The 27,174-nt window shown below is 37.0% G+C and overlaps 1 protein-coding gene across 2 annotated transcripts in view; it reads left to right on the forward strand.

Moving 5' to 3' along the window:
* ell (elongation factor RNA polymerase II) overlaps positions 1–27,174 on the forward strand; it is a 99,480-nt gene that overhangs the window by 53,788 nt on the left and 18,518 nt on the right. For both annotated transcript variants that reach the window (XM_028816375.2, XM_028816376.2), the window contains exons 4-6: positions 418–581; positions 16,902–17,155; positions 19,724–19,848. In XM_028816375.2, coding sequence (XP_028672208.1) covers positions 418–581; positions 16,902–17,155; positions 19,724–19,848 — 543 coding nt within the window. The remainder of the gene's footprint in view (positions 1–417; positions 582–16,901; positions 17,156–19,723; positions 19,849–27,174) is intronic.

Raw genomic sequence — 27,174 nt, forward strand, 5'->3', positions numbered from 1 at the left:
TTTGAACTTTTCAAGTCCATTCAGCATATTTTCAAATTCTTTATTGCCCTTAACTGCTACCACAATGAGCTGATATGTACACTTTCCCTTAAGTTGGTTGGAGGCAGCTATTACATAAGAACATTTTGATATGGATGTTTTAAATGGATCATGTAATTCTGGAATCAAGTCAGTTGGAAGAGATGTCTGCATTAGGGGAATATATATAAGGATGGTGTATGCCATCAAGCATATATCCAGTACAATTTGTTTGGCTTGTGTTCAGTCTTGATTTGTTTTAGGCTTTGTTTTTGTGTAGATTTTGTCAGAGAGTTCATTCTTTTGGGCAAATATCTCCACATCATTACTGCCAATAAGTAAAACACCCCCACAAACAATTTTTTTTTTATTATTTATTTATTTGCCCCCCTTCCTTAGCAATGGAGGAGTTCAGCTGGACTGCCTGGGAGACATACAGGATAAAATCACTGTGTGCGCCACAGATGATTCATACCAGAAAGCAAGGCAAAGCATGGCCCAAGCAGAGGAAGAGACACGGAGCCGTGGAGCGATAGTAATCAAGCCTGGAGGCAGATATGTTGGTAAGAGAGCAGTTCCTCAAGGTTTTCATTGATGTGTGTGTTAATGTCCCCTGTGTAGCTGTCTTGCTTTGATTCATCTATGCCTTAAACAGCCTTTAGCAGGCTTGGATCATTTTGTGCCAGATACTTCAATGTTTGCTCTTTCCACAGTACGTTGAACAGAATGCCTTTGTGTGCTAAACTGTAAATGTACAAGTTGAATAAGAATTCCTTTTTTATGTATGTGATTAGATGTCTTTCTGCCATACATATGTATTTATTGTAATTTATAATATGATATTGTTGTAGTTATATTTTTACTGTTGGATATTTTCACTTCTATCTGCATATACTTTTGGTACACCACTTCTGCACACACACTTAAAGATCATTTGCAGTAGATTATAGCACATACTGCACATCTGTACACCCTTGTAGCACATAGACCCATTTTGATTCTGCTTTGGCATGCCTTTTATGTGATGTTTACAATTTCTTGCCATTTTTAAGCTACTTTTGTCAATGTACGCTCTACCCTTTCAAAACCACAATAACTGGCAACTTTATGATGCCTCACTAGTGTAATTGATTCAAATCTAATTGAATGAACTTTCAGTTAAAGTAGGCTGCTGCCAGGATAGGTTCCCAGCAATGTCAAAATATATTAAATGAGCAAGAAAGTAAATGAATGAATGGGAGTAATTTTCCTTCACAATGCTGGAGAGTACTACTACAATCCTATTTTTGGCCATGATGTTCAAGAAATACAAAATGGCTCAAGACGTTTAAAGGAATTTTACTATAATTTTAATGGAATTCAAATAAGCCTGATTCAGTTAGCCTGTAGCTTTATCTTTAAATGTAATAAAACCCTTTCACTATATATGAACAACCTATATGCATAATCAGCTTCTTGAAAGCTATGCTCACATTATAGATAAATTTAGTTCAGATTTTTGGCTCATGTCTAATTTCTTTTGACGGTTAAAATTTATTTTAAAAATATGGGGCTTCGCTCGCCCACCCCCCGGTTTTGGTTAACCGGATATACGATTTAAAGAGATTGTTGTTTTCATGAGAATTGTTACATATACATTATTTTCACTTTTACTTTAAAACTTTAGTAAAAACAATATTTGGAGTTAACTTTTCTTCAAGATCGCATTGAATTTTCATTCAGTGTTTGGACTTACATGGTAACAATGCAACTTATAACTGAGTGAATATCGTTTTTCTCTGTAATAAATAAAACGACTTTTTCTATTGTTTGTCCATGCTCATTCTTCTTCGCTTAGTCATTGATGTCATCTAGAACGTGTAAAATTATTGTCCTGATAAAATTTATAAGAGCTAAGAGCACAGGAAGTGTGTCTGCCAAAAGCATTCACATGACTGAGGTTAGCTGACCGTAGTCTTGTTTGAAAATAGTTGTAAGTAGGGCATGACTTGACAATCTCATGTTAAGTCTCCGTCTTACGGGACTTCATACCGTGCCAATGTTTTTGGAATCTTTTAATTCTCGCTGGCAACACGAATTAGACGATCTACAAGTCTCTGACTTAAAGTTTAAATCCGAACAATATATTCGATCTCTTTTCACTGTTCTGTTTATTTCTGTTTGTTTGCGATCTTAAATATCCTTTTTTTTTCAGACTTTTGAATTTTCGTACTTCCATTATCTCTAACCTGCTCTTCATGTGTACTGCACCAACATTCTTGCGGGATGTATAAGTGTCTCTCCAAGAAAATCACGTCTCGTCTCCTAAGTGTTTTTTTTTTTTTTTTTATATATATAATAGATGATTCAGGTGTTTGGCGATTCTAAATTGGCCCTAGTGTGTGCTTGGTGTGTGGATGTGTTTGTGTGTGTGTCCTGAGGTGGGTTGGCACCCTGCCCGGGATTGGTTCCTGCCTTGTGCCCTGTGTTGGCTGGGATTGGCTCCACCAGACCCCCGTGACCCTGTGTTCGGATTCAGCGGGTTGGAAAATGGATGGATGGATGGATGGATTCAGGTGTAAAACCGTTGATTTTTAGTTTTTGTTGATTTTTCTTGAAGTTACATTCTTTCGAATACAAACTCCTCTCTGAAGATGACATTGAAATCTCAGATATGAGTAACATCTTTAGAGATACGGTAATTGTATTTGGATGCGGATGGGAAATGATTGTGGAAAACTGAGGTAAAAGTAAACTGAGCTGAAGATATACCCTAGCCCAGGGGTCTGCAACCTTCACTATGAAAAGAGCCATTTTGCCCCCTCTTCCTCCAAAGAAAAATAGTCTGGAGCTGCAAAACATAACACAGCTGATAAACTTTTAAAAGTTTTAATCTTTTTTAAGATTTTACATGTTACAACCACGGAATACAACAAACAGAAGTGCAGTGTGCATGTGTAGGGCTACTTTGAAATAAATTAAACTGAACTATGCAGGCCTATTTGGGTCCTTCCTATACCTGTGTAAAATTAAAATAAAAACTTTTAGCTGTAGCTTAGCAGCTTTAAAAAAGTAAACATAAAATTCCATTTCAGTGTGCTGAATCAACTGAAGCACCTGAACATACAAAAAAACCTACATCAGCTCCGGGTCCGAAATGAATGTGTTTTGTTTTTCTGAAAAATAATAGCTTATTAAATGCTATTGTTGTCACCTGTTTAAAGTGACTTCTGTTTCTGAAGTTCGCTGCTGATCATCTCTATGTCGGGGCTGTACAATGTGACTTTGACCTTCACACAGGACTGCAGGCTCTCATGTGTGAGGCGGGAGCGATATTTGGACTTTATGAAGTTCATGCTTGAGAAAACTTGCTCACTTAAGTATGTTGAGCCAAAGATGGACAGGACTCCAAATGCATATTTTTTCATGTTCATATACGTTTCGGGAATGGCACTCCATGTGTCGAAAACAAATTTGTCGGGTTTGGGGAGGTTTTAAATATCACTCCATTTGTGCTCTTTAGCGAGAGTAGCCTTCTGACGGGTGACTTCAAGATCCGCTGTCAGGCATTTGAACTTGGACACCCATTAATCTTTATCTGCTATGTCGTCCAGTTCAATTTCTAGATCGGGCTTACTTACTCCTGTGAATGCGGATGTGCTCAGCAGGGATGGGTCGACGTCCAGGGGTGTGACGGAAGGAGAGAGTGTGTTTTTTTCCTTTCTGAACTCACTGAATCTTTCTCTAAATGCAGCTTGCATTTTCTGAACAATTTCCCGTTTGTTTTTAAAGTCGGAGAATAGATGCTCTGATATTTTTATGAACGATTCTTTCATGTATTCTCCGTCTGTGAACGGCTTACCCCTCCTTACGATCTCTTGAGCTGCCACAAAACTAGCGGCTGTAGTTGACTGTGTAGAAGTGATCCACTTTTTGAAAGTATGTTTGCTCTGTTCAGCTTTCCGTTGCAGTTCCGAAATTGCTCTCTTTCGCTCATCTTTTCGCTTATTTTCAGTGAATGCTGAGAGCTTGTTTTGAAAATGTCTTTCAACGTTACATTTTTTGTTCGATAATTTATCGCCACATATTAAGCACACCGGTAAGCCAGCGTCGTTGGCGGTGAAGGCAAATGCTTCTGTCCACGCAGAATTAAACTCTCTAAATTAGATGTTAAAATGTATAACAGTAGTAGTAGTAGTAAATAAACATATATATATATATATATATATATATATATATATACATATATATATACATATACAAGTTAAATTAAGAAATTGCCATCATTCATTTTCATGGTTTTTATTTTTTTGTCAAGGCCAAAGGGAGCCACTACAAGGAGGCTGAAGAGCCGCATGTGGCTCCAGAGCCGCGGGTTTCCGGCCCCTGCCCTAGCCTGTGTTGATCCATCAATAAGTCAAATTCTCCCCATATTTTATCCAAAAATTTTAGTTATACTCAATATCAGGTCGCCTTGGGCCATTATATTCAGAGGATGAATTTGAATTTAAGCTCTATCATTTTTAACTTTTTAATTGAAATACACAACACTACAAGTTAAACAATTGAAAGTTACACCTAACTGGACACATCATCCTGCTGTCAAGGCATGCATGAATCATGTATTTTTATTTCTAAGCTACAGTGGAATAAATGACAAAAACCCGTTTTTGCCTTGAAAGAGCAATGGGGTTTTAATGCTTTATTGCGTTAAACCATGAGAGAATTTTAAATATTTGGCACGATTTTCCTAATCCCACAGTGAAATTCAAGTCCTGGCTCATTACCCTGTTTATGCAGTATTCATTAGGCTAAATTGTTCAATGAGTGGTGAGTTAACTATAAGAACACTTTAACACAGAAAATATGTAATAGACCCAACTATTAAGAACAGACTTATTTTTGCAAGAACCTCACAAGAGAGTCGGAGGAGTAGAGTTGAATCACACACACTCGACTCATAAGTATAGACAGGTATTTAGCTTCTTTTCAGGGTGTTATGTAAAATATGGTCTGGTGTGGTAATCCCCGTGGTTTTGTTTTTTATTAAATGTAGACAGTACTATAGATGGCCTTGCCTAATGCTTTCAGCACATATCAAGTTCTTTCTGAATTCACAAAATATTAGATGTTTTTAATTCCAGTAATGTATGATAGTGTATTTGGTAGTAGATACCCATGAGGTATGGAGTGTAATTGCAAGTGAAACGGTTGCTGAAGTTTAGTGTAATTTTGTCAGAGGATATGATTGACACTGTAAAATAATCTATAAATGACCTATAAATGTTCATTTAGAACAGTTAAATTCAGAGTATTTGGAGATTTCAGAATCATCTGGCTGTTAGTTTTTTCATGTTGCATCCACTTAAATGTGAGTACTATGTGGTTTTGGTTTTACAGCGATTACATTTTTCTTGGAAGATGCAAATATTTCTGCGTGTTAGCTCTTTTTTGGGGTATTTCCATGTCAAATCATCACACTTTTGGAGCTCATCATGCTGGCATTTTGATTTTGTCATATGAGTAAACCCATGGAACTGAGTCTTGGATCAATATTAAGGGAGGTTTAAGCTAACAAATTTTAAAGTTGTTGGGTTTGGAATTAATAAAAGAAATAGTTCTCATAATATTTTAAAGCTCTTTTCCAGCTGTATATTTTACATTAATATTTCCACAAAATGAAAGATTACGATGTTATGAGCGATTTATATTAAACATTAAACAGTGAAAAATCTTATTTTAAAATTGGTCAATTTTTTATTAAAGCTAGCTTATGTTATAAACATCTCTGGAAAATTTGGTCTTTAGTTTTTGATTCTTTGCTGAGCTATCATTACTTATTGGTAGCATCACATGTTTTCATATCACTAATGAGCCTTTTTTCATAGCAGCCATATTGACATGAAATTGTATGGCAAGCACAGGTGTAAGCAGTGACATTAAGGTTTCAATTATGCTACACTTAAACAAATTAGTGACACCTGTACTTGCCTTACTATTTCATATCAAAATTCCTCCTGAAAATGAAAAGGGCCCATTCCAGTGTGGCTAATTAATGCCAGTTCTTCACCCTGCATTAATCAGAGGGTAGTCAGGTGTTATCAATCGATACCACATGCCGTCAATTACCTGATACAGATAAAAGCATTGCCTTTGCTCAAGCAGCATTAGTGATGGGTGGAGTGAAGCCTCACAAAGCATTGAAATGTTTGAAGCAATTCTGTAGGAAATCATGTCGAAGCTTCGAAGCATTTGACATTCTCCTCTCCAGTGATGACATCTGGCCATTTCCATTAATGTTACACAAACTCATGATCAAGTTCAATGACGTCTGTTAAACTTTGATTGTTTTTATTTTTCTCTGCTACAGATTGACAATGAAGGGAAGGGTTTGTCAATGGATTCCAGTATTTGATGTCTACAAAAACATATATATAATGCCAGCAGGTAGAACGTACTATACGATAACAAGAGTTAAACAAAATAAGATGCCTCACTCATGGAGCCCTGGCTCTTTCAATAAATATTCCTCTTTTACATTGTATCATTGTTATTGTTCCTGTTTTTAGAATTATTATTAGCTCTTATTTTTTCTTGATCACATTTAATCAACCGTCATCTGGGCTTCAATGGCTGTAATGTTGTAGGTTTAAAAAAAAAAAAAAAAATTGAAACAAGCCTTATTCATCCTCAGATGTTTTCTTTGTTTTGACTTATAACAGAGTAGACAGAAAAATAAATGGTAAACCATCTACTGTACCTTGCCATAATACAGGTAAGCACATTTGAGAAAGAACATGAAATACTTAAGTCAACAAATGTTGTTCCATCAAATATTGATATTTCATTTATTAATACTTTACAATATTTTGTGGAACACAAAAGTATGCGAGACGCAAAACCATGCTCGTCGTCTTATGGGGATGCAACGCTATCACTGCCCCATCCACTTTACTTGGTATATTGATGCCACACAGTTGAACCACTACTGTGGTTCAATTGGTTGTTTTGATATGAGTATTTGTATGTTGTATTCTCCTAATGAATATGAAAAAAATGATAGGTGTATACTATGACATACGGTTCTAAAAAAAATGAGGGTTGTATTAAAATGTTGCATGATTTAGCTAATCTTTTTATACATAGAGAGTAGATGAAATAAGTGGCAAAGAAGGGATATTTATGAGAAGAGAATATTTTGGGGTGAGAGGTGTCGTGATCCATAATACTAAAGCTCTTCTTTGTATCATTATGCATTCTACCAGTCGGCATTTTTAAGATGTTTAATTTGTAGTTTTGTTTCTTGTCACTAAGTATTTTCGGGTACAATCATTTTAAAATGTGTTGATCATCCACAAACATTCTTTTAGCCTGGCAATTCTGTCAAGTTTTTCAAATTTGGTGATGCTGTATGTACTTCAAACATAACTCGAACAATGATTTGAAGTGCTGAGCAGACATGCTCACTGGTTAATGAACCATCGAACATGGTTTGAAGCACAGAGCAAACATGCAAAGTTAAGGATGCTTCGTGAAGCCTCAACACATTCAAAGGCATTGCCCTGTATATTGAGTGTACCTAACATTTGACACGAATTCCTGTAGTTATTTTGTATTGACATTACTTTCTTTAGTTGATATATTCAGGTAGTTGTTGGCAATTCATTCGTGTTGCTGTGGCTTTCTGTGAATGTGATTTTTTTTTTTGTGTCTGATAGTGTCAGATATTTTATCATATCAACTCTCTCTCTATAGAAATATTCGCTGCATCGTCCAGTGTTTTCATGCAACTCTCGATTGTCTTCAAAACCGTACATAGTATACATCTATATATAATTTTTTTCTTCATTAGGAGAATACAATGATACTATTATGTTAATGCACTGCATTTAACATGCTTATGTCAAACAAAATACATTGTCTACATCCACTTCTCTAAGAACAGTAGTAGCTTAGTTGTGTGTTGATCCTCCCCTTGCAGAAAGTTGTTGTTTTTTTTTTGTTTTTTTTTCCCCCTCTCCATTTAACAAAACATTCCACTGTGGACTGAGGGTTGGGCTGCATTAGGTGGCCGGGGGAAAACACACCCCTAGTTAAATTGTGTACTATATGTAAAGTTTCACTGTTAAATGTATTAAACTACATATTTGAGTGTTTGGAGACAGTGGTGTCATACTAAATTTGTATTGTAGAAAAACATATTGTAAACTACTGTCCAGAATGCTTAGATGTGTTTTTGTTTCTGATCGCTATATGGCACTTCCCTCTTGGGACAATTTGCTATAAACAGTTTCAGCCAATCCGCACCTTCCAAACATGCAGCATGACAGTAGATGGGCACTTCATTTCATTATTAAATTATACTGTATACTGAAATACCTACGTTTACAGTGCCCGTTTTAGGAACTGTTACTTTTTACTTGTTCCCGTTATTAGGCATTATAATTCCTCAGTGTCATATATCATCCACTGCTAGTCATGAGTCCCGCTTCATTGATATTCTGTCTCTTACGCTGTATATGCAAACATTTTAAATGGAGCTTTTACTGAACTGACAATGCCAGATTTGTTGTCTTCTTAAAATGACTTAATTTATATGATACTGACAATTAATTATAAGATCAAAATTCATGGAAGCTGTGAGTTTGTATGGACTGGGGTGTTTTTTCTTTTCTTTTCACTGACTTGTCAGTATAGTGCATGCTGTTAACAATGCATTCTGTCATAAATGTCAGCTCACAAGCTTTTTTGATATTTCCTAAAGGCCAGTATGTCTTTGTTCATGAATATATGTGGACAGTGTTTTATATTTTATTTTAATCTGAATTATTATAAACATTACCCATATTCAGGTAGATATGTAACATTTGGTGAGAATAAATTAAAAAAAAAAAAAAAAAAGTAACACATGGTGGTTACGACACATTTATAATTAACGAAACTCATCATTTGTCTGAAATGTTATACTTTTGTATTTTTACATTTGGCAATGGAATGCAGCAATATACAGTGGATTTATTCCACTTCTGAAGGTGTACATTGTCAGTATTCTCCATTGCATTTGGTCCCGGTGTAACGTGTGCCAGTGTAACTGAAGGGTAGCAGAAGAGCTCATGTAATGGGAGACCAGGCACCTCTTCACTTTGATGTCCAAGCACTTCTCATAAATATTCCCATTTTTTGGTTTTTCTCATTACTGCCATACTACTGTTGAATATATGTAAAGAAAATGCCTTATTTTATGTGTATGCCTTGAATGATGTTGATATTTGGGTAACTACAGGAACGGAACAGGGAACATTAAATGTGTCAGTGACTGCAGGGGATTGTGTATCTGGAAGATAGTTTAAGAATACAGAAACGGCAAAAGCTTAGTCTTTCAGTAATTCTATTTACTTCAATGATTTATTCTAATGTGCTGCAGTTTGGAAGACTTATTTACTGATACTCTTGAACCCCCCCCCCCCCTTACGCCTTTCACAAGATGCAATCACAAGCAAAAGATGTTGACAAAGTCTGGTGGTTTTTTGAAAGTTTGGCTTCAGATGTGCTTATCCAGGTTTTCCTTCTTGTCAGTACTTGAGTGATCTTTATGTCCACCACTGGATGAATTTGCAAAGTTTCTTTCCAACTTTTTTTTTTTTTGTCTTTTTAATGCAGAAGTAGAAAGACTTCCCCTAAATTGCAGAAGATACCGTCAATTGTACAGATTCTATTTTGAAGATCATTGTAATTAGTTATGCAGCACTTTTATTCTCATTGCTTTTTGGAAATCAACCAGACATATCGGCTACAGATCTGGGTATCACTGAATACTAAAAACGTTTAATGAGGCATATACTGTTGTGATTACCATGTCGGCTTTGTAAACTCTTAACTTGAAGTGTTTCTTAGCCTTTCTGATATGATCAACATAGGGTAGAATAGACGCTTGATTGTTAATACGTGCTGCCTTATGCCAAATATGCTTGTTTAATTTGTTGCAGATTCTGGGTGGACCGGACTCCACACCAAGGAACGAGATGTCATGTGTGAATCTTTCATAATGTCACATAAACATATTAGTTAACAGACAGGTACTTCAGCTGTTTGTTTTGTTTGTTTTTTTTTTGTTTTTTTTATTTTGTTGCTTTGATCATGCACCATATGCGAGTCCCACCTACATGAACTGCAGGATTCGAACTCGCGTCAGAACACATTGCAGATGCAGAATTGCCACTGCTTTTCCACATTGAGCCAAAGAGATCCGGCAGTAGACTGGCTGACCAAAATCTGCTTCAGAATACGCAGGTGTCAGTGATGTCATGACTCTAGCGTGCCTCAAAATGACGTGATGGGTGCATTTGAAACGAGCTTCGAAGCGACGCTTTGAAGATCCTATCCATCCATCCATCCGTTGTCCAACCCGCTGAATCCGAACACAGGGTCACGGGGTGTCTGCTGGAGCCAATCCCAGCCAACACAGGGCACAAGGCAGGAACCAATCCCGGGCAGGGTGCCAACCCACCGCAGGCTTTGAAGATCCGCTCTTTGAAAGCTCGATACACCGTTGACACATCAGTTTTGAGCAGCACATCACTAAGCAGAATACATTTTCACAATGTCTTCAGTAGATAAGTTGTTTAGATTCAATCAGAAATCTTGTTTTGACCCTTTCAAATGTTATCTCAAGAAGATAACCTGTGCTTTAAGAGATATGCCTGAGTCAGCAATACAGAATCACCCAAGTCTCAGTTTAAGGTCCGGTCAGTGCATCTCCAGAAATTGCTGTGTAAGACTATCAAAACTCACACCCAAGAAAAAACAGATCTGTCAGCCTGACTTTTCCAGTAGTGGCTTAAGCAGACCTTCCCGATCCTGAACCTATAGCTGGCTTCTCAACAGATGGAGATGAAGATACATTTGCCAATGTTGAATTGGCACTGCTAAACCAGTCTTTGTCATTGATTTGTCAATCTCCAGTAAAAAGAGACGGGCAGAGCTCATATGTGGAACTCAAAGCACAGAGTATTAATAGTAGCATGAGGAAGAACTTAGTTGTTGCCCCTGGATAACCATTGAATTTCATATAAAAATACGGCCTAAGAATCCGTCTAATTTTGGTTTAGTCGATCTATATCAGGCATGTCAAACTCACTACCATTGGTGGGCCGCTTCGACTGCCATACGAGCGTCCGCGGGCCACACTGTAACAAATTCTATTATACAAAGTTACTGTAGCTTTCTTTACAATATTGAAAACTTTAAAAAATGTAACACTTAAAGTTTAAAGAAAAGCAATTTATTTCCATACAATCTCCATACAACAGCATACAATTAGTCTTAGCCTCTTAGCTACAGTAGATCCTTATATTATTATATTATATTCATTGCTTATATAGGAGTCTCACAGTGTGAGATCTATTTCTTTTGTCCTGACACTTGGCATCTCTTAGTAACCAGTTCGTCAATATCAGGCTTGAAATCTTGCGCAGCTGCAACTTTTATGAGGGATGAAAGGTGCTCGACGGTAAGTCTTGAGCGATGTGGGGTTTTGGTAGCTTTCATTAACGAAAACAATTGCTCATAAAGGTAAGTGCTTCCGAAAATAGACAGTACTCTTGATGCCAACTTACGGATCTGCACATACGAGGGTGGCAGGTAAGCATGCAAGCCTGGCACACCAACTTCGTTGTATTTTGCCTTCAGAATAGAATCTGACTGCAGTTCAATCAATTCCATTTGGATATTCTCAGGCGCATTCTCAACATTGTAAGAGTATGGTGACGTAAACAGCGCAAAGTCCTGTTCTTGTGAACTGAAATTACGAAAACGCTCACTGAATTCATTGCTCAGTAATTCAAGTTGGAAAACAAATCCTCCAAAAATCAAATTTTAATTTACTAAGTTTACTTAAGTTTATATTGTAAAATAAGCCGATATGCAAAAAGCCCCCTGACCTACACTAATTTTACAAACTCAAAATCACAAACATTTGTTAATAAACAACTCGCCAACTTCTCGCGTCCACTTCAGATCTTCAGCAGTAGTCTGCACTAACTGTTCGTTACAATACTAACACAAAATTACATAAAACTAGAGCAAAAAAAACGTGAAAATATGCGAGCTATTACTACCTGTGATGGTCAGTTCTGCCCAGTGGCCAGTCTCAGCAGCCCAGCCAGTAGTGTAGCCTGCCAGGGGCGACTCTAGGCTTGTGGCGGCCCTGGGCAGAGAGAGAATCGGTGGCCCTTTTGCCCGCCAATGTCAATGTGGTATCTTATGCACGGCGGATGGCCACGTCCGTTGCGGACACTGGATAGCCGCCTCGTGCTTATGACACTCTTCTATATGCGCGTGTCTGTAACTTGAAAACCAAGTGGCGGTCCATGATATTCTCATTACAGCAGAACGTTATAATACTACATATAGCTTACTGCTCCAACTCGAGCGACATTAGTAAATACAGCGTACTAATTAACAAGAAACAATGTTTTTTGGCCACATTGCCGTCAGCTGTGTCATTATTTCTTTTTCTGTTTTATATTCAATATATATTGGTTTGGCGGTCTTGTGCAAGTGCACAGTTTGCACATGCCTAAGACCGCCCCTGCTGCCAGGCTGGTGCAGCCTAGCACTTCAGTTGCAACGTCACGGCTCATTAACTTTGGGCAAGGCTCGTGGCTATACTAGCAGATGACGTTTCCGGTACCGTAATACCATGGGAAAACGCACTTTTGTCAGAAGGCAGAAGTAAGAAAAGTCAATAAGTAACGCCGAAGATGCAGAATGATTCAATCACAAACAATAGTACTCATTTTGTACAAGTTTAGTGCTAACTAGGATCTGTCATGCGGGCCGCACAGATGTCTGTTGTGGGCAGTGTGTTTGACATGCCTGATCTATATTTTCTGAAAACATACAGTGAAAGCGTGCATGATCTCAAATATGATTTACTTAATTCAGTGCCCTTTTTTAGTAGTCCAATGCCGTTCAAAGTGTGAACTGAAGAGAAAAACTGAAACTATTCTAATTTTACCATTCTATTTTGTTTTAGTTACTTTCACATAATGTTTTTTATACATTTTTAACTGGATTAATTTATTTAAGAAATTTACCAATTTTAAAAGTTTTTTTTTTTTCTCTAGTAAGCTTCAAAATTATATGAAAACCATTTCTCTGCAACTTATGTTTAGGGAGATATACCGAGTTAAAACTATGATCCCATCCCCCCAATAAGTTCAGACTTTGTTACCTTAAATATTGCAGTTCCATCTGCAGCTAAAGTCACTTCAGTACACATGTACTTTGTGAGCATGCCCGTGTTGATCAAACAGAGGAAGCTCTGCAGTCTATTTGTGACTTTACGCTATAGGAAGATAAGTAAATAAATCAAGGTAAATAACATTCAATGTGGCTTTAATATAAGTAACATATAAATGTTTTTTTATATAAAGACCATCACAAAACATAATAACAAACTGAACTTTGCACGATACATTGGCAAGCTCTGTAAGACCTGCTTTTTTTCTTTGAATGACATGTGTGGGGCAGATTGACTGGCAGGGTGACGCCCGATCTGTTGCTGCATCCAAACGGTGCCACCTTTAAGCCTGGTGCAGCTGTGTCATGTGTGAGTGGATGTTTTTTGCGGGGAGGTCTTCTGTTCTTTCTCAGACGTAGAATCCTCATCTGAATTCACCTCTGTTATAGCACGTCTTTATTTGAAAACTAAGTGTCAGATCAGCGGGAGCATGAATGTCATTGAGAGAATAAAAAATAAAAGATAACTTTTACAAGTACCATACATTTACACCGGCTTTTGCAGACTCAAATCAAATGTATGTTTTTATTCTATAATAGTAAGAATAAGAGCAGCTCACTACTCAAAGCAGAGGCACCCAGAATCAAAGAGCGAATGTCATGATTACAAGTCAGTACTTCTTACCACAAGCAGTCTTATTAGGTGCGTGTCAATGTCACTCCCTAACGCGAGTTCTTTTTCTGCAGTTATATTCTTGAATAAAAGTGCACTTGTTTTGTTACACTTGTACCTTTTTGTGAAAGTGTTTATTTGATATTTGGACTTCAGGCTTCACACATTATACACTTCATGTCTACATTTTGTCAATTAATACTAAAACATGAAAATGTTTTAACAATGTGTTTACATAGATTGTTGTAGACCCGGAACACACATGAAATGTATGTATTCCAAATAACGATACGTTATTTGCCCTCTACAGCTCCAGCACTTCATTCCAAGATAAACACTGAGCACTGAGAACCTTTTTTGTGAATTGAACTACAGCGGTGGAGGGGGGATGGGATAGAAGGCTGCTCACTGCTTCTGTTTATAGACACATTTACAACACAAAAGATGCTGAAGGAGAGGTGCGAAGGGATTTAAGGTGGGCCGGAATTACGAGTTTTTTCGTAGGTGTTGGTAATTCTAGTGTTAAATCATGTTAAACTGAACAATTCTCACATGGGGATGCTGTGTTTTTCCTAGCAGAGAACAGTGAAACAGTGTGGATGGTGCCATTAACATTTGCCATGGGCTTTATAAATCCCAAGCTTAGGCTTGATTTCTCTCCTCTAAAACAAAATAGAGGGGATGGAATTCTAAGGGGCCTAGAGCAAACCACATAATGAAAATGAATATCCACCTGCGCTGCCTCTTATCAAACACACTAAACCCCAGTTCCTATCCTTCCTTTTTCTTTCTCCACATAACCAATCACCACACAATAAACATCTTTGTGAAAGTAAAACTATCTATAAATTTAACGCACTGAGTGTTCAGAACTTTTAAGGAAACAAAGATCTTTGTTATACATGTTAAATTATTCCATCCATCCTGGGTCACACCCGTCCTAGCAAGCATGTATTGTGAGGCAGGAACACTCCCTGAATGGGGACACAAGCTCATTGCAAGGTGAATGCGACCACACACACACTCTAGAGTCAATTAAGCATCACCAAATCTCCTAACCTGCATGCCTTTGGAGGGAAACCAAAACACTCCAAGGGAAACCACCAGGAAAATGTACAAACTCCAGGCAGGGAACACTTGGTACCTGACCCCCTTATTGCAAGGCGGCCGTGCCTTTGTGCCCCAACATGTTTAGTTATTAACAGTATAAATGAAGTTGAACAGTTTATCTGCAAAATGTAATATACATGTTTTAAGAGTCAAGTATTAATCCTAGAATTCTAAATTTTCAGAGTAAATGCATTCTTTATGACAATCACTGCCTGTAGCACCTCTCTTCTCAAAAGGAAGTCCATTTAAGTATGTAGCGATTAATGACTGGGTTGGGGAACACTTGGAATACGAGCAATTTAATTTGCTGCTTTAGTTATGATTGAGTTTGAGAACATTGACTTTAATCTCAAAATGAGCTTTTTTTTCTTCACTCTGTCCCGTTTTTTTTTTTTTTTTTTTTTTTTTTGTAGCCCTGATACACTTTGTAGTTAGGAGAGTACACAGTAGTACAAACCTTTTATTTACTAATACACTTACATAGCTGACAGTTTAGTGCAACGCAAATAATGTTTATGGGTTACTGGAAGATGGAGTGACTTGTTCACGGTCATAGAGTGAATTGAGAACTGAACTTTTATCTCTTGCTGTATCTAAACTTTCTTGCTGAACAATTTGGTTTTACAGTTCCTTTTGGCAAAAACAAGTGTTTTTTCTCACCTGTGTCCTGAATGCTTGTACAAACGCATGACTTCTGTTTTACAGTTTTGCTGCCAAAGCTGATTGTAGAATCACAAACATTTATTGCATTTCTAATTAACTACAGGTGGCACTTTTGTATTTTTAACAAAAATTAGTTCACAACCATGGGTTCACGCGAAATCAGTTGAAGTAGCACTATTAGTCCAAATGGTGCTAATCAGTGATGTCGGTGCTCATAAAAGCTGAGACAAAAATGAAGAGAAGATGAAGTAATTTCTCTTTTGCACAAATATGGTCCTTGTGCAAAGTACAGGCGAAAATTAAAAAATTTTTTAATACTCTACCTGCCATCTATTTATTATTTTAATGTTTCTAGCACCTACTATTTGCCAGAGACATTCCTTTGCATTTTTAGAGGTCATTGTGCTACAAGTAGAGCTTAATTAACTTGCCCTTTACTCAGAATGGTTGATATACTACTAGATATTTCTGAACAGCAGTGTTTGTGCGCAGTTATGTGAAGATTTTTGTAGCCTTATGTTTTTGTGCATTTGGCAAGATATTTCAGTTGTATGTCTGTTATAAGTTCCACCATGCAAATATCATCGTCACTTTAACAGCCATTTTCCAGTTTAATTCAGATCGGTTGGTTGCCACCAAATATTCCCTCCACAAACCTAGGAATCCATTGGGGTATGACGCATCATTTTAATATAATCTGACACCATCATGAATCACATCTTTGGCATCTCACTTTGCCTTATCCCATTCATCCTTATCTTGGTGCACCTCTTTACCCACTCAGCCTCTGCCTTTCACTCCACGTGTCCCAACAATTTCTCCTCGGCACGACACTTCTTGCCTCCATACCAAGGTCTTCACATGTTTTTCCTTCATGTTCTGCTTTCATTGTTAACCTGTCAGTCTCATAGAGCATTCTGCTCATCACATATCCTTCTTAATCTTTGTCCTTTAGAGTTCAAAGTTTGGGATCGCTTCCTGATCCTCATGGAACTTTCACTTTGTCACTGCTGAACCTACACCTCAGTCTACACTCAAAATCTAACCTAAATAGCAGAACTTCCTTACTTTCACAAACTGCTCTATTGTCAATATCTAATCTTACACTGCATCAGCATTCTTCACTCATCATACACTTTCCTCAATAATAATGATAGGACTTACACAAAATGTATCGAGTTTCATTTTGAGTGATTGCTTTTTTCACACTTTGCAGGTAAAAAGGTGCAAATCCGTAAACCAGCTCCAGGCAACACAGATATTGCTCCTGCTCGACGACAGCCAAGGCCAGTCAATATGGCCAGTGCCATGAAGAAAGGAAGTAATGCCTCCCTGCAGAGACCTTTTAAGGACAGAGTAATCCACTTGCTTGCCCTGAAGCCCTATAGGAAGCCTGAGCTTATTTTGCGGTTACAGAAAGATGGACTGCAGCAGCAAGACAAAGACACTTTAGATAGCCTACTACAACAGGTGAATGTGATGCATAGCTACTAGAATAAAGGAACACCTGTTTATTCATGTGGCTTTGTAGTGCTCAGGATTGGTCCTTAGAACTGAAGGTTTTTGTTGTTAAGAGATTCCTAATTAGAAGTCAATCATTACTGCTTTTAAATCTGTTTAATTGTATGGCTTGTTAGTATTCCTGCTGTGTCAGAACGTTCTAGCATTATATGGTTTCCTTTTTCTGAGAACACTGTCTAGATGTTATGTGGTACAGGAAACATTAGCAGTTCTTGGATTTGGTCTTAGTTTTTCTCATTTTTACTTTTGCAAATTTTGTTTAAACACGCACTTAAATTTAAATGTACACACAAGTGTGAATAGGATCAGCTTAGGTGATGGGGTGTTGTGTTCTTTGTCATTTGTGGTTCATCTTTTATTGGCATCTAGTTAAATAAATAAAAATCAATTGGACACATTCATTCACATATTCCAAGAGTTCAGAAAAGCAGTTAAGTGTTGTGTACCTGAACAAGTGACTTAAAATTAAACCCCAAGAAGGATTTTTTTTGTAGCAACCAGTTCTTGGCTTTTATAGCTCTTCATGTAGCCTATTTTTATAACAGTGTCAATTCAAAATTTTTCATGAAAATTAAAAATTTTTTGTAAAGCAAGTAAGCCATAAAGGTGCAAAACCTAGTAAAGTACTATAGCAGAGGCAAACAGATAGAAAACCGGTAAAGCTGAGGTGATATTACATATTAATAAGCTATACAGACTTTCAGAAACAACTGATTACAGGAAGGAGCCTTGGAGCTAAAGTCGAAGCATCTCTCTGTACAGTGTTTGAGCTAAGAGGTAATAATGTTCAGATGTAAGGTAATATAGGGATATACTTAGGATTTGTTAGGCTGGGATGGCTGTAATTACACATTTCTAAGCCGGAAGAATCATAAAATTCATTTTTTTAATGGCAGCCAAGTGGTGGTAATTTAAATATATATGTAAAGTCGTGGCCAAAAGTTTTGAGAATGACATAAGTATTGGTTTTCACAGTTTGCTGCTTCAGTGTTTTTAGATCTTTTAGATGTTTCTATAGTATATGAAAGTAAAATTGCAAGCATTTCAGAAGTTTCAAAGGCTTTATTGACAATTACATTAAGTTTATGCAAAGAAGCAAAATTTGCAGTGTTTGCCCTTTTTCAAGACCTCTGCTATTCGCCCTGGTATGCTGTCAATCAACTTCTGGGCCAAATCCTGACTACTGCCAGTCCATTCTTACATAATCAATGCTTGGAGTTTGTCAGAATTTGAGTGTTTTTGTTTGTCCTCCTGCCTCTTGAGGATTGACCACAAGTTCTCAATGGGATTAGGGTCTGGGGAGTTTCCTTGCCATGGACCCAAAATTTCAATATTTTGTTTCCTGAGCCACTTAGTTATCATTTTTGGTTTGTGTGCTCCATCATGCTGGAAAAGGCATGGTTAGTCAGCAAACTGTTCTTGGATGGTTGGGAGAAGTTGCTCTCGAAGGATGTTTTGGTACCATTCTTTATTCATGGCTGTGTTCTTGCTCAAAATTGTGAGTGAGCCCACTCCCTTGACTGAGAAGCAACCCCACACATGAATGGTCTCAGGATGCTTTACTGTTGGCGTTGACACAGGACTGATGGTCGCGCTTACCTTTTTTCCTCCGGATAATCTTTTTTCCAGATGCCCTAAACAATTGGAAAGGGGATTCATCAGAAAAAATTACTTTACCCCAGTCCTCAGCAGTCCAATCCCTTTTGCAGAATATGAGTCTGTCCCTGATGGTTTTTCTTGGAGCGAAGTGGCTTCTTTGCTGCCCTTCTTGACACCAGGCCATCCTCCAAAAGTCTTTGCATCACTGTGCTTACATATGCACTCGCACCTGCCTGCTGCCATTCCTGAGCAAGCTTTGCACTGGGTGCTCCGATCCCACCGCTGAATCAACTTTAGGAGATGGTCCTGGCGCTTGCCGGACTTTCTTGGCCGCTCTGGAGCCGCCTTCACAACAATTGAACCTCTCTATTCCAACTCAGTCAGCATGACAGTTATCTCCAGCCTTGTCCTAGTCAACACTCTCACCTGTGTTAATGAGAGGATCACTGAAATTGTCAGCTGGTCCTTTTGTGGCAGGACTGAAATGCAGTGGAAATGGGTTGTTTAGGATTGTTAATTTTCATAGCAAAGTGGGACTTTGCAATTCATCTGATCACTCTTAACATTCTGGAGTATATGCAAATTGCCATCATAAAAACTGATGCAGCAAACTTTGTGAAAATTATTTGTGTCATTCTCAAAAATATTGGCCAAAACTATATACGTGTATTACTAGAGTTATTGTAATCTCAAAATGGTAGTGATTTGCAAAGAAAGCAAAAAATTGTTAAATCTGGATTATATAAAGCAATGTACCAGTTTATTTCTATCATGTATAGATAGACCTAGTCTGTCACAGTACATGAGTTAAACCAAATGCAGATTTTATAAATTGCTTTTTTTCACTAGTTGGCTGTGCCATGCATTTTTTTATTTATATTAACGTTTTTGTATTTTTATATATATATATATAAATAGGTGGCAAACATCAACAGCAGAGATGGCACCTACACATTGAAGGACTGTATTTATAAAGACATACAGAAAGACTGGCCAGGCTATTCCGAAGGGGACCAGCAGCTATTAAAAAGGATACTTGTTCGGTAATATAAAAATAATTTCTCTGTTTTGTGGTGGGGAATATGCTCAAGATAGGTTGTCTTTATTTTCCTTAAGGTTTTACAAGGAGACCTTTTCCTGGCAACACTGTTTCACAGGCGTAGTACAATAACAGGAAGTGCAGTGGGCCAGACATTTTTTACAACTAGAACACCACCTCCTTCCGTCAGCTGATTTGGTGTCTCAGCACTCAGCAGAAATTTACTGGCTCTTGAATTTCTGTTCTGGGATTAATTAGGCCTTTTCCTTAGTAGTCTTTTCTATGTATAAATAGTGCATAAGGTAATCTGAGTTTTTCCTTCTCCTTTTCTCTTTCAGTTATTTAGCACCAAAACTTTTGCTAGAGACCTTTCTATATATATGAATGTGACTGAAGTTAAAGTGTACAGAATGTCTTTAATTATTCTTAACTCCAAATCTTTAAGACAGTTTGAGCTAGCATAAGGAGGGCTTCCATTTTTAGCAGTTTTAATGAAAAGTTTACATTCCGTACTTTGTCTGTAATGCTGATATGGTGCTCTTTTGACCCCCCATGCTCTCCCAATCCGTCTACTGACTTTATAGGAAGAGTCACCAGAGACATGAATGTCACTGCCGAGGTAAGTAAACCTCTTGACACGGTCGACACTCCCTCCGCAGACAGATACACTGCTGATGGCTGTGCCTAAGAGGTCATTTAATCCAGGACACTCGCAAGCCCAGACACTCAGATTCCTCACTCAGTCTCTTGAGAGCCCCTATCAGAGCCTCGATTGACTCCATGAAGATCACAGCATTGTCAGCAAAGTCAAGATCAGTGAATCTTTCTTCACCAACAGATTGAACAGAGTAGGAGCAAGAACACACCCCTGACGAACCCCAGAATCGACTAGGTAAAAACAGAGGTTCTGCCTCAACTTTGCACAGCACTTCTAGTACCAGTGTACAGACCAGCCATGATATCCAGCAAACCGTCTTAGGATGTCCCACAGGGCAGCTTGATCAACTAAGTCAAATGCTTTATGAAAATTGACAAAGTTTGCAAATGAACTCTGTCATTCGCGTTTGCGCTCCATGAGAACCTTTGGCACAGGATGCGGTCTGTTATAAAGATGATTAACAATCATTCAGAGTTTCTTAAAAATAACTAAGAATCACAGCTATGTATTTGCATCAAAGCTTAACATCAGAGCTACCCCAGTTTATTATGGACATATAATGCATCCCTACCTTCAATAAAAGTTGCTAATTACTTTTACTCACTCTAAAACACTATATTCAGCTGTGCTGTTTTCTCATTAACAGTAACTCTACGTGTTCTCTAGCAATAAATTGGTAATTTGTGGTAATTCACTCTGTGTCTTAGCTCTATTGCATAATTTTTTTTTCTCTCTCAACCCTCATTTCAATAGTAATTTTTTTTTTTTTTTTTTTTATTGTGCATGGACATGCATTTCCACTGAAGGCTTATTTTCAGTGTTTACTATTGCAATCTTAGTAATGATATAGAGGTAGACAGTAGTACATTTACATAGAACCGTGTAGCTCAAAGTGCTTTACAAGATGGCAAAGAAACAGTTAAAATAACAGTTAAGATAAGCTAATATTAAAGAATAAGTAACAGCAAAACAAAGTCAAATGACTGGGAGCTCAGAAGAACAGAAAAAAAAAAAACTCTAGGCTGGTGGAAAAAAAATCTGCAGGGGTTCCAAGGCCAAATGTCCACCCAGACCCCGTAGGGTATTCTGCCATAAATGTTCCTAAATCAATCCTTTGTTTTTCATGCTTCACATGATAGGATTCTCATGAAGCTGGGCTCGTGGACAGATGAGACACCCGCTTTCATTTTCTCATCTCAGGGGTCAGCATGGTGCCTTGATCATGTGGTGGTGCAGATTGCTATCTCAGAAGAAACAATACTGCAGAGAATAGTGGAGATTAGTACAGATTATGAACCCCTGATAATTTGACAAATTTATGCCCATACAGTCAGTTAGGAATACAGCTGAAATGTAGCTACAAAAAAGCCATATTAAAATAATGGGATTTTAGCAATTTTTTTTAAAATGTTCCACAGTATTAGTATGGCAAATTTCTATAGGTAAGGTAGTGCAGATTTTAGGTGCATGACAACAAAACGCCACCTAACCATTTCTTTTAAGCCTGGCTCTTGGAATTATAAGCAGACCTCCATTTGAAGATAAGGTTATGACTTGGGGTGTAGTGGGACAGACATTCAAAAATATAGGACGGAGGAAGATTGCATAAGACTTTGTAAACCAGTAGTACTATTTTAGTCAATTCTGAATGACATGGGGAACCAATGTAATGACACGAAAAATGGCAAGATGTGCGCCAATTTTCCTTTACTAGTTAAGATGTTGGCTGCTGCATTCTGTACTAATTGCAACCGATTTGTCTGTCTTAGGTAGTCCTGTTAGAAGTGCATTACTGCAATCTAGTTGACTAAAAACAAAGGCGTGAATTGACTTTTCATCATCTTGTAAAGTTAGTTGTCTAACTTCTGCTATATTCATGAAGTGAAAAAATGTAGTCCTCGTAATCTGGTCAATATGTGATTTAAAGTTAAGGACAGAGTAGGGCTTATATGGATAAAAATATTGCAATTTTTTTCATAATAGTCGATATTGGTATATATCACAATCTAAATCAAATCCCTTTCTGTCAAGCTCAAAGGTTGCTTTTTACTCCAGATGTGAAGATATCATAAGGTAAATTTTGGTTTTATTTTCTGTCAGAAGACCATTATAAGAATATTATACAACTGTATTTCATACAAATAGGTACATAAACTAAAATCTTAATTTTGACCAGCCAAAAGCTTCAGATGTTACAGGACAACACAAACAAATGGCACAACTAAATTCGTTGGTCAATTCCAAATTAATAAAATAGGTAATACAAAACGGTCTCAATTTGGACCAGTCAAAAGCTTTCAGGTTTTACAAGAGAACACACTAAATTTTTTGGTCAGCTCCAAATAAATAAAATCTTAATTCTAAAATTCTAAAAGCTTTAAATTTTACAGGAAACAAACCCATAAATAGACATAAGCTTTCTGTGTATATCCTTAGTACAAATTCAAGCAGTTTTTAAATGTAAACGAAAGTGACCATAAACAAAATTGACACATTCACTCAACTGTGGTCAGCTTATGCTCCAAGGCAAAAAAGGACAAGAAATCCCAATTAATGCAGCATTTGTTTGGGTCTGTGACTGTAAAGTCTTGCATTTGTGCATGCTCTAAGGTACGGCACTGCTGCAGATGGTACTAAAGATTCTTGGTATTACCTTTTTTTTATTTGTATTGTGGGAACATGCTTTCAACACAATTTGCAGTGCACACTACTCTGCTTCTTGTCAGACCTTAAATAGCTTTTCAGCAATATCCTCCTTTTTAGCTTTGGGCTTCTTTGGTAACAGTGATTCCCAGAATGTTTTCATTAATATTTTCTGTCATTTTTTCTTGTCTCTCTCCAACTCCTGTTGTACTGGTGTGCAGAACTGCTATAGCCCAAACATTAGCACTCGTGCTTGCTGCTATTCCTACACTCGGTGCTGTGTGCATCAACCTAACCTGACATGGCTATAACTCTTTTCTAGCCATATGATTTGTTTGCCGCGCCACTTTTCTCATCATTGGCTTTTTGTGTTGTCTGTAAAAAACATGGATAGAATGAGTAATATCAACGTATCGACTGTGTCTCTTATTTCTGTCGAGATAAAGATATCTTTGTTTTATCTCTCAGCCCTAGGTCAGAGTTTATTTCTAATACCCTCACTATGTCCATGTTTGCCAAACACTAAGATTTCTGTTTTTTCCTTATTTAGTTTGAGAAAGTTACTACTCATACATTCGGAAATACAGCCAAGACCCTGGATCATAGAGCCAAGAGCATCAGGGTCATCAGATGCTATAGATTAATAAAGCTGTGTGTCATTTACATGGCTATGGTAGCTCACTTTGTGCTTTGAGATAATCTGATCTAATGGAAACATGTTGATTGAAAAGAGCAACTGACCCAGAATAGATCCTTGTGGTACACCACATACAATATGGATCACAATTGTTTACTACTTTAACCAGTGCAGTTTCTGTTCTATGGTTTCTTCTAATACCTGATTGAAACCTTCTAAGAATATAATGCTTATTCAGTTAATCATTAAGCTGCTTAATAACTAACTTTCCTAGAATTTTACTTAAGAGCAGGTCAAAAATTGGTCCTAAATTGTCAAAGACAGACGAGTAGAGTTTTTTTTCTTGATTTGGGGTTTGTCTTTAGACAGTCAGGGAAGACCTCCGTATCTAATGAGTTCACTATGTCAAGTACACTACCAGTAAGGATATCTGATACTTCTTTGAAAAAGCCTGCTGGTAGTGGGTCAAGGATGCAGGTGTAGGGTTTCAGTTGAGAAATTATTGTGGGTAGTTCAGGTTGAACTATTCCAGTGAAAAAATTCACTCGCTTAAAAGGGCATGCTGGGATTCAATTGGATTAACTTTGGGTGGGGTGGGGATGTGCTATATTATGTCTAATATAATTTTTGTGTGTTAAAAAAATAAATAAAAGTAAAAGTTTCACTAGTAGTTTTTAGGAGGCATTCCATTGAGTGAGCTGGGTTTAAAAGATGATCAATAGTTGAAAATAAAACTCTTGGATTATTAGAATTATCATTTATAATTTTGATAAGTAAGACTGCCTTGCATGGAGGACTGCATTGTTATAGTCCACTACGAAATATTGAAGGCAAATATCAGTTTTTCTCCATTTACACTCAACCCTGTGACATGTCCTCCTTAAATCACACTCTTTGGGTGTTCCAAGGCTTCCAGAAAATAAAAGGCTTTGCTATGAAAAATCGAAGTTAATTCCGATTTATTACCAGAGTTCAATAAATGCTTTATTTACCTTTGAGGCAAATGCTCAGAGCAACATCTCTTGTTCTGAGAAACTGGTTTATAAACTGTAGCTGTAACCAATATAAACCACCGGAAGAAACACATCAAACCTGGCTTTATGGTTGAAAGATTAACACCCTGATTTGAGGAATGAATTTTCATTTTTTAACAATTAATATGTTATTAAAATGTTACTATTCTGAGTGCTATTTATTTATAGACGATTAATGTGCAATAATGAGTCTATAAACTTCTGCTGTATACGTTGATATGGCTAAATGTTAAATTACATTACTGTTTTAGGACATTGCTTGCTAAAGCATTCTTACTCTTTAGTCAAGTTTTAACACAATTTGATATTTTTTTAAGCAGAATTTTAGATAATGTGCTTTTACCCTGTCAGTAAATTTACTTTTGTTTGCACAATGAGTTAATAAAACTGCTGTTGTGGTGCAGTGTGCAGAAAGGCTTAACATGGTGGATTTTTTTTTTTTTTAAACTTAGTAGACCTTTTTTATATTTTATTCTGAACTCATTTTATTATTTTTAAAGTCAGCTTTATCCTGAAATGCGAGAAAAGCTGGTTTAAATATTCTGTGTTCCACTCTGACACTAGCACATTATAAACAAACGTTATTGCACGACATGATCATGGTGGTTATTGTGACAGTTTAAAACTTAATTGAGCAGCATTTTTATTTTGATTCATATGGGTTTTTCCCCCTCTTCGTGACATTTCTAGGGTTCTCCGTGGAAAGTTGTTCAATTGAAAATTTATTGTATTTTGAGGTTTATGAATGTCAATACTAGTTCGCTTAAATAACAGTTGAGTGTTTGAAGGCAATACTAACATTTTAAAGCCGCTGTTACTGTTAGTATTTATATATTGTACACTGTGTTTCGGAATAAAAGCACAATATTGCTCACTTGAATAATGGATGTACTTTTTTTTTTTTACCTTCAAAGCCATTTACATGATAAAAGTGTATAGAGGCCTCTCTTCTATATGAAATTTGAAAAATTAAACACACATGGCTAAAGTTCACACCCTTTTTTTTGCTTTTTTTAAGCTCTTAATGGTTTAAATATCTTTTGAGTATGAGAAGCTCATTATTACACACAGGCCCATGGGACAGATGGAACATATTTAGTAGAAGACTTAAGTTGTGCTTTTGAAAAGTTGACCTACTTATATATAGTGTGCATCTTGAAAACAATGAAGAGAACTAATCGAAACTCCAGTGTATTGATATTGGCATTTATTTGCCCTGGTATTGCCGCACAAGTGGTAACAATTAAAAAGATGTTTTTGTTAGTAGTACAAAAATTGACAAACTGACCTCGACAGCAGTTTGTCCTCGCAGGTGGCGCAGTGGTAGTGCTGCTGCTTTGCAGTAAGGAGACTGTGGAAGATTGTGGGTTCGCTTCCTGGTTCCTCCCTGTGTGGATAGCGCTTTGAGTACTGAGAAAAGCGCTATATAAATGTAATGAATTATTATTATTAAATTATGGTGCCTTTGTTGTGGTTTCTAATTTGTAACGATTTAACATAAGTTTATTTTAAAATCCTAATGGCTGTTTCTCCTTCTTGCTTACTGTTTGGTACAGAGCAAATAGTATTTTGCCCATAGTAATGTAAACCTTGTTTATTTGGTGTGGTTATGCCTCCAGGCTAGAATAGCCCCACTAGTTGTCTATATGTTTCTATATAGTCCCTGCTATGTTCAAAGTTTGTTAGATGTTTTTTGTAGTCTCTGAAGTACTAGGGTGTTGTACCGTGTTAGCCATTATGAATGTAGAGAAAAGCCAAGCAAAATGACACCTTTTATTGGCTAACTAAAAAGATTACAATATGCAAGCTTTTGAGGCAACTCAGGCCCCTTCTTACATCTTGCCTGATGAAGGGCCTGAGTTGCCTCGAAAGCTTGCATATTGTAATCTTTTTAGTTAGCCAATAAAAGGTGTCATTTTTCTTGGCTAGCCTCTGAATAGACCGTATTGCAGAAATAAATACGTTTGTGGCTTTTGGAGACCATCTCCAAGAGAAAAAAAGAGAAAGATGACATACACATTTATATCTGTTTTGCAAGGTAAGTGTTAACTTACATTTCCTATCAGCCATGCTTGTTGCACTTCCTGAGTAACTCAGTTTGAGATCAGATGCTCTGAGAATTTTATCTTATCTTTGAGAGTAGGGGACTTTTTTTTTTTTTTTTAGTGATGCTTGGTTATGATAATGTTTTTTCCTAACTCTTTTTTTACTTGGCAGTACTCATGACAAAAAATACAAGAGGTTTGGCACTTAACAAAATTTTATAGCCACATATACTGGTCTAGATAATTTGTTTTAATTTTAAAAATACAGGAGGCTTACTAAATCTGAAGTGCAAAAGTGAAAACAATGACCATA

The sequence above is a fragment of the Erpetoichthys calabaricus genome, chromosome 12 (assembly GCF_900747795.2).
Source record: "Erpetoichthys calabaricus chromosome 12, fErpCal1.3, whole genome shotgun sequence".
In the NCBI taxonomy this organism is placed as follows: Eukaryota; Metazoa; Chordata; class Cladistia; order Polypteriformes; family Polypteridae; genus Erpetoichthys; species Erpetoichthys calabaricus.